Genomic DNA, 8,443 nt, shown 5'->3' on the forward strand with positions numbered 1-8,443 from the left:
GCTGTTATTCACTTAGGTTGCAGGCTCACCACTGTCTGCTCCCAACTTCTTCAGCCTAGAACTCAGGCTTAAGAAATCCAAGATGATTGTTCCATAAGTTCCTGCCCTGCCAAGTCAGCACTGAAATAAGTAGACATTTGCATGGATACCAAATAAATGCTTTGCTAAATCTGATTCTTTGGGACATACTAGGTCCTTTCTCATCTTGATAAAGATGACACCAATCTCCTTACTAGTGTAATTATAATATGTCTCATGCCACTGGTCTATTTTAAAAAATTCCCTCAGGGCACTCAAAAAAAAATGATCTCACATATAACTTGATGGTATTAACTATAGCACTTGTCCTTGACGTCACATGTTAGCCAGGCCTTGCCATATTTGCCAACCTAAAAGAGCTCTGCCTGTATGTTGCAAAACCATCAGTAGATTGCTCCATTATGCTAATTTAACCCCCAGTCATAGTGTCAGGGAGAGTGCCAGGACTACTCCAAGGAACACTTGTCACATTTTGTCACTTGCTTAGGATGTTAAAGAGGACACCCCTCTGACAAGTGTGGGGGATAAAGCCCAAAGCCACATGAAAGAACGTACATAGATCTATTATATAGAGATACTTCCCCTCTATTTCATTTTATTTTTTGAATCTATACAGGCAACAGCCTCAGATTCCAATCACCACAGGAACAGGTGTTGTGTATCCCGGTGCTATTACTATGGCAACTACCACACCGTCACCTCAGATGACATCTGACTGCTCTAGCACCTCTGCCAGCCCAGAGCCCAGCCTCCCAGTCATCCAGAGCACTTATGGTATGAAGACAGACGGCGGAAGCCTAGCTGGAAACGAAATGATTAATGGAGAGGATGAAATGGAAATGTATGACGACTATGAAGACGATCCCAAATCAGACTATAGCAGTGAAAACGAAGCCCCGGAGGCTGTCAGTGCCAACTGAGGAGTTTTTGTTTGCTGAATTAAAATACTCTGACATTTCATCCCCTTCCCCCAACAAAAAGTTCTTAAAGAGCCCGCATGCATTTGTGGCTCCACAATTACATCAGCAGAATGGTCTTAATTGTTTCGTAAAGTGTGAGACAGATTAAGTTTTCCCTGATTTTTCATGAACTTGAGTTTTTTGTCGTTATTGTTATTGTTGTTGTTGTTGTTTTTTTAATTTAGGTGAAGACATATTAAATATGAGACACCAGGACTTGAAAACTTATCTCAACCCATAGCTGTCTTACAAGTCTTATATTTTTGTCTTACTTTTTTTTTCTTTTGGATGTTGATAAAGGTTTAAGTTACTGTTTTAGATGGGGTTAAACATTCTCACTCAGGTATGCTGTGCCGGCCTACAGGTTGTGAATGTGTTTTTATTCTGAATTACTTTAGAAAACAACTGAGGATTTCGTATCGTGAAGCAGGACTAGTCCACGGCATGTGCCGCTGCGTGCAGAGCATATTCAGAAGGCCTCGGAATTCCATTTCTCCGCGTGTAGAGTTAAACTTTGAATGTGCCAAACTTTTTCATAACTTTTGAATCTTAATATTTTGAAAGTCTTAAAGGAGATACTGCAAAGTCTTAGACAATCTTTGGCATCTTAAAATAAAATAGCAAACCACACTTTTTTTTTCCAGAAAATGGTAAAGTACTCAGGAATCTGGAGACAAGATATTGTAAGGAATGAACAAGGTTGCCACAGTGCATGTACCCAATTGTGTTTGCCTCTTGACGTGCCATCAGTGCGTGACGTGGTATGACATACACACACCAGAGCCATCACCACACCAGATACCGAATTGGTGGTCTTCTCTGCCCAAGACCACCTCTCAGTACATCCATTATCCCTTTGCCTTTAACCCTGACATTCAGTCTTAACACATTTTCTCTTAAATAATTTATTCATTCCAGAATGTCAAGGGTCCATTTACTATTTATTTAAAAACAATGTTGGTGGCATTAAGTTAATAATTCTTGTTTTTCACCCTCCTTCCCTGAAGAACTTTTTAGCCCTTTTCACCTCCTTCTCCTGCTAGATACAAAAGATGTACATATTGATTTTATGTCCCCAGAGCATCTGGAAGCATTTCTGAAACAAGATACTATTAAATACATATCTTTATTGTTTTTAAAGATGAGTTTATATCTGGCTACAGGGCTGTATATTTGGGTCTAGGTGTATACTCTTACACTTAACAGGTATGCAGGTATGCCCCTGAGGTTCGCTGTGACCTTGCGTCTTTTGCCAGAGTTTCCCCCAGTTCAGTTTGCAACAAGTGGTAGGATCTGCATTGGCGGCATTTCCTCTGAATTCCATTCAGCAGTAAGAGTCAACAGTGGTGGCTGCCAGGTGGGAAGGCAGCAGAATCCTGCAGCCAGACCTGAAGCCCAAGGCTTGTGGGCCATGTAGAGTATACAGTGCTACTATCATGGGCTGGCACCTTTACACTGAGTTGCCTAGCTGGCACATCCAGGGAGTTCTTTGCAAGTTCCAGGATGAAGGAAGCCAGATGACATTCTCAAAGCAAAGATAGAGGCAAATAGTCATGGAACATTCAGAGAATGAAAGAAAACCATAGGGAAGGAGAAGGGGGGGATACATTCCCTGTATGGCATGTTCCTACTGTCAATTCTGGGGAACAGATAGCTCATGAGACAGCAAACCTTTGGCTGACTCCCCATATCTATAAGATGAACTGCACTTGTCACTCAAGGAGAGCTCTGGAGATGTGCTGCTGGGCTTGGAGGCAGTGAGGTTTCATTCCCCATCTCCTAACTACAGGAAGCTCTGCTATGCCATTCAGACCTTCCTTAACCCAGGGCCTGTTGCCTGTGAGGGAGCTACTCCCAGAGTGAGTTAGTGGGAGAGTGTCAGTGAATGAGACAGTTTGCCTCATGGGACAACCCAGAATCTGATCACCAAGACATAGGAATGGCCCCAACAGATTTCTTGAGCCATTTTGTCACTTGGAAGAAAATAGTATATCTTCATATTTATTTAAAGAGTGCGCCAGGCCAAACCTAATAGCAATAAATAGGTTGAGCCAAGCTGTCACTGTCTCTGACACTAGCTGGGAGTGCTCTCTATAAGCTGTTTAAGGTACTGATAGGAATGTTTTGTTCTTAATATTGATTGGGGATTGGAACTTTGTTCTTGTACATTTCTTTCAAATGAGGAGGAGGTCATTTTTCTTAAAAAAATGAATATTTATTATGTCTTACTGATTTCTTTGATTATATACCTCTCCTCCTCAGTTCATTCTCATGTTTTCTCCCCTTTCTTTTTGGTTTTGGCTTCTGCGCTCACCCCTTTCTTATTGTGCTGCATAGGTAGTGTGTTGTATGACTAGCATTGTATTGTATGTAATTAATTTTGCACAAAGGCGAACATTTAGCATAGTAGGTTAATTTTGTTTGTTTTTATGACCATGCCAAAATAATATTCTGGGCTGGTGGAGAACAAAGGACTGTTCTTTAGGACTGAAACTTGATTTTGCTTGTAGTAAGAAAAAAAAAAAAACACACACACTCACAGATGTTGTTTCGTAAGTGTTATAAGCACTGGATATAAATGGTATTTTTTATCACTTCTGACTAATGTGAAACTGTTGTACGAAAACTACACGAACAAAAGTCATCTGTTTCGACTCGTGTGGGCTTGCCTCACAGTTGCCGGATTTGAGTCATTTTTATGTCTTGTTATTTCATTTATTTATGCAAAATACATGTGTGTATGAACACTTTGTTTTAGCTCCAGCTCTGCCTCAGTACTGGGGGTGCAGTAACTTCTAGCCATTTTCTTAAAAATGAAAGGCTATTCAGGAATGATCTGATTGTAAACGCCTCTTTCTTTGGCTCAGACAGTAATGCTGTATTAGAATCTAAATTTTGTGCATATGAAGTTTATTCTATTTATTAGCCAAGTTTGGCTCTAAATATTCATGGAAATTAAGGATGACAATCATCGGGATCACTTCATTATATTTCAATGGGGCTTAAACAAAGTTTTTATGACTTTACCATCTCATTTTAGAGTTTTCTAATTGTGTAAATATAACATAGAAATAGAATTTATTTTTGGTTCATGAGTACTTAGTGAGTTATAAGTTATGTATTTCTTTTTTGTTCTCTATCCATATGTATTGGTCCAAACTAGAAGTTGACGAGTCACTGTACTTGCTGGGGACAGTGAATTATCAGCTACAGTGAGGGCAGCATTCATCCTGCAGCTAGGCCAGCTAAGCCCTACACTTGGGTTCTTATTCAGTTTTGAGCCCTCTGTCCACAGACTCAGACTTTTCCCTTTTTTCCTTATAGAAAGTAGATGAATTGAACATAGTAAATTTCCAGTACATCTAGGAGAGAGTCAGTTTGCTTTGTGAACCCACACGAACCTTCTAAGATAGTTCTGTGACCATTTAATAGTAAGAAGCATAATGACATTTTACAGGCAAAAAATCTGCCTCTGTGATTGGCCATGAATAATGTCGCACCATGCCAGTTAAAGCATGTTGTCACCTTTTTTCAGTGCTCCCTACTTGATGGTATCTTCAAGTCAAAGGTAAAAATTATCTCCATTTAATTTAAAAGCATACAGGACCAGGGTTTTCTTTGTCATTTGTGATAGAGACACTGGTAGACAATCCTTTCCTTAAAAACAAAACAAAACAAAACAAAACAAAAAAAACAGGTCATATAGAATAGGAAGGACGAGAAGGAAGGAAGAAAGGATGGAAGGAAAGAAGGGAGAGAAAGGAAAGTTCATCTCGGACGCGAGCAGCTAGCCTGGCAATTTCTCTACTTCAGGCAGTGTCCTTTGCAGGGGGGTGTGGAAGCTCTGTTGTTTTCATGAGGACCCAGCTCAGCCTTTCAGGAGCACATCAGTTTGCTTCATTTGGTATTTGATACTCTGCAGCCTTGTGCTGGGGCCTGATTTGATTTGCCAGGGTCCTGACACAAACTCCCAGACCAAGTTCTAAATTCAGATGTGGGCTCACAGTGCTAGTGAGCTGGTCAAATTTTGGCCTCCCCTGGACATAAGTGACATGGGAGCCTGGGGTGTTTGAAAAGAGTGTGATCTCTCTAGGGCTGAAAAATTAAAGGCTGCTTTCTTTGCCTTATGAAGCCAGACTGCTTCTTTGGAGCACACCCTCCTGGGCCAGGAGCACAGGGCTGGCTGAAAGCAGAGATTGTTTCAGGGAAGCCCATCTGCCCTCAGCAGGAAGGCAGCCTGGAACTTGAACATCACTGCCCAGGCTGCTGCTCTTGATTTACTTATTTTGCAAAGAGTTAACCTCTACCAACTCATTAGGGAAAGGAAAAAGAATCAGTTCGTAGTTTTAAACCATTCAAGAAGTCCTATACCAAGTGCCAACAACTGCAGAGGAATGCAGCTAGAGGAATGTATTGAAGTTATTATTGGGTCTTCCTTTTTAATGAGAAAGTGACAAAAATGGTTGCTGTAGCCTTGCCTGATGTCATGCTCGTTTATCCAAGGATTGAGTTGGCACTTAAGCTCACTTCTCAAAATATAATAATATCATATGACCTCATTTGTCCTTCTACAAAAGCACTTGCATCATTTCCTTAAGTCATCTGCCCCCTGATGTGTTTTCCTCCTCAATAAACAACTTCTGTTACTTCTGCCGATCATGTTCTGTTTCTGATGCCACATGCTATCAAACGTGCCCCTGTGCTGATAATCATTAAAAATATTGATATGCAAATACATTTCCTTTTCATCCCCATCTCATCTTTTCCTTTGGGGACAGATTGCTTTCCAAAAGATCATGAACTAGTATTCCGAATGCTGGTACCTCCAGGGGCAGAGGGGAGGGATGGGTGGGGTAGGGACAGAAAGGTCTTGCTTCCTGCAGATACTCTTCCAATCAGTGTCTGTGGCAATAGGAATGCTTGAAGGCAACTCAGTGACATATCTTGCTCAGTAGTTTCTTATTCCTGAAGAACCACAAGCATAAAGTGAGGCCTCAGTGCTGGTGCTCTTGGAGTATGGGGAATGTGCAAATATTTAACTGTTTTGTATGCTGCACATTGCAGATCTGCTCATGTGCATTCTCCGTTTGTCTTCCTTTGTCATGTGTGTTTTTGCTTTTTTGAAAGTGCAGTCTTTATTGTACCCTTCTCCAGCTTGTAGCAAATTAGAATGCTTAGCATTTATGTTCATTCATTATTGTATTTGCCATGTAAAATTTTTATTACCTTAGACAAGCTTATAAGCTGTTACTACATAACTTATCTTACTGTAACTCTTTTTATTTCCTGACATTGTAATTTGTTTGTGATGTATATTGTGAGATTGTATTCTATGTTAATTTAATCAGCACAATTCACTGACATGCTGGACTGACATGCTGGCTGCTGTTTCGAAGTGTAAAGTTTGTGTAGGGCTGTTGGGACAACTGTAACTCTGTTGTCAAGGTACTGTGCTTTGGTTCCTATAGCAACACTGTGGGTGTGACCCTTGAGACTCTAGGGACATCTAATACACCCTGGAGCAAATTTTAACTGCAGATTTTCTTTGTAGAAATTCTATGTATAACACAGGTACCTACTTGGCCCATGGCTGGTAACTATTTGGGCAATTAGAAAAAAACAAAAAACCCATAAAAACTAGTGTCTATTGCTGCTTTGAATATGTTTGAAAGTCTGAAAATGTAAATAGTTTATCAAAAAAAATCTTGTACAGTCCAGTGTAAAGTTTTTAAATGACCTTAAGGGTTGCCATCACATCTTTCTCACACTCTCCTCTTGATAATGAAAAAAAAAAAAAAAAAAGTTCGCTAAGGATTCAAGAAATGGGAAAAAAAAAGAGAATCTCTTCAAATTTAAAGGAATGGATCATTGTTCTTAGCTTTGTTGCATACACAAACCTCTTGGATTTTGTTGTGCAGTATTGACGTGAGATAAAACTCAACTCATTGAATAATCTTTCAGTGGTACTTTTCCAAGTCTTCCCCTCCTCTGCCTCATAATTAAGGGAAAAGACAAAATTGAAAGACGCACTCTTTGTCTATCCTGGTGTATGTTGGCACCTTAGCTACTTTTTTTTTTTCATTTTTGCACAAGGTGCTTTCCTGATCTGTCAGACATGCCATCCTTGGGTGATAATGTATATGCCATGATGGGCTCAGGCCCGCAGGGGAGTGTCTATAAGAACTGCCTATTTATGCTCATTTACCTCAAGACTGTCCTCTCTACCCTAATCTAGTTGTCATCACTCCATCTTTTGTACTGCTGTTGACACTTACCAATTAAAGATAAATTTTGTTTTATGACCTCTGTGTACAGCTTCATCTGTTCCCCGAAAACAGTTCCCCTTGGACCCAGCATGCCCCAGGCTTGCCACCACCTGTGGCTGGAGCCCACAGAGCTCCAGTTCTGTGCCACAGCTTCTGCCTGGTGGGAGGGAGAAAAAGCCCAACATCTTGGACTCCTTAGCCTGGAAAGACTTGCCTGCGTTTTTCATCTCAGAACATATACTGCTGCAGCAAGAAATGTTTATGGATTTAGATGGAAGGAATAGGATCCAAGGTGGATTTTTTTTTTTTTTTTTTTGTCAAGAGAAGATGAGAGAGAATGTCACTGCCTATTTCCTGATTTCTTCACGAGAGCAAAACAGTTTCCAAAGCTCAGAGCATCCAGCTGAGATTCATGTGATGGGATCTCCAGGACCTGCCTCTCACCTGACACTGACTGCTCCAAGCCCAGCAGCCACAGCAGATGGGCTGCACTCAGGATCCTTCCCTTCACCATGGGTGGGATGCTTGGCCCATTTCTCAGCTGCTTCTGCCTCAGAGAAGGAAGCTCCCATCTCATTGACCAGCAATGAGTTGCACCTGGTGCAAAACTCAGCTCCCAGTGACTTGGCTTCTAAGTGTACCCAAAACGATTTCCTGGTGCCTTGAGAGTCTGAGGGCAGGGCTTGGGTAGCGGGCTGCCTTGAGCAGGGTTCTTGAAGGAAGCTTGAGGAACCAGTCCCTGGAGTGCTGTGAATGCTCCAGATTAGTGACCCACAGTTGCAGTGTGAAAGAGACAGAGGAGAGGCCCTGTGGCTGCTGCTTTTGGTATTTCCTATGAAAAAATGCCTCATTAGAGAGAGGATTTGTGAAACGTTCTTTATCCCAGGCAAATTGTAAGATTGATACAAGCTGCTTGAAGTTCTGCAAACCTGGCATCCCAGGATCCTCCTTCCTGCCCTGTGGGTTTTTTTTTTTTTTAAGCCTAAATCAGTCTAGGGCATTAGATTAAGAACAGTGTGGGTGGGAGGGAAAGGGAGGGAGAAGGGGAATAGCATGGATGGTGGAAGGAGACCCTCATCATTATACAAAATACATGTATGAAGATGTAAAAAAAAAAAAAGAAAGAAAAAAAAAAGAACAGTGTGGATTTGGGGAGTCACAGAGGCCTGGCTCTGCAAC

The 8,443-nt window shown here is 41.2% G+C and overlaps 1 protein-coding gene across 30 annotated transcripts in view; it reads left to right on the forward strand.

Annotated features, from left to right (window-relative positions):
* The window catches only part of Sox6 (SRY-box transcription factor 6), a 580,734-nt gene extending 573,434 nt beyond the window's left edge, over window positions 1-7,300 (forward strand). For all 30 annotated transcript variants that reach the window (XM_078046426.1, XM_021727329.3, XM_078046425.1 and 27 more), the window contains one exon: window positions 656-7,300. In XM_078046426.1, the coding sequence (XP_077902552.1) occupies window positions 656-959 (304 nt within the window). In that variant the 3' untranslated portion in view covers window positions 960-7,300. The remainder of the gene's footprint in view (window positions 1-655) is intronic.
* The last annotated feature ends 1,143 nt before the right edge of the window (window positions 7,301-8,443 follow it).

This window comes from Ictidomys tridecemlineatus, chromosome 4 (assembly GCF_052094955.1).
Source record: "Ictidomys tridecemlineatus isolate mIctTri1 chromosome 4, mIctTri1.hap1, whole genome shotgun sequence".
NCBI lineage: Eukaryota > Metazoa > Chordata > Mammalia > Rodentia > Sciuridae > Ictidomys > Ictidomys tridecemlineatus.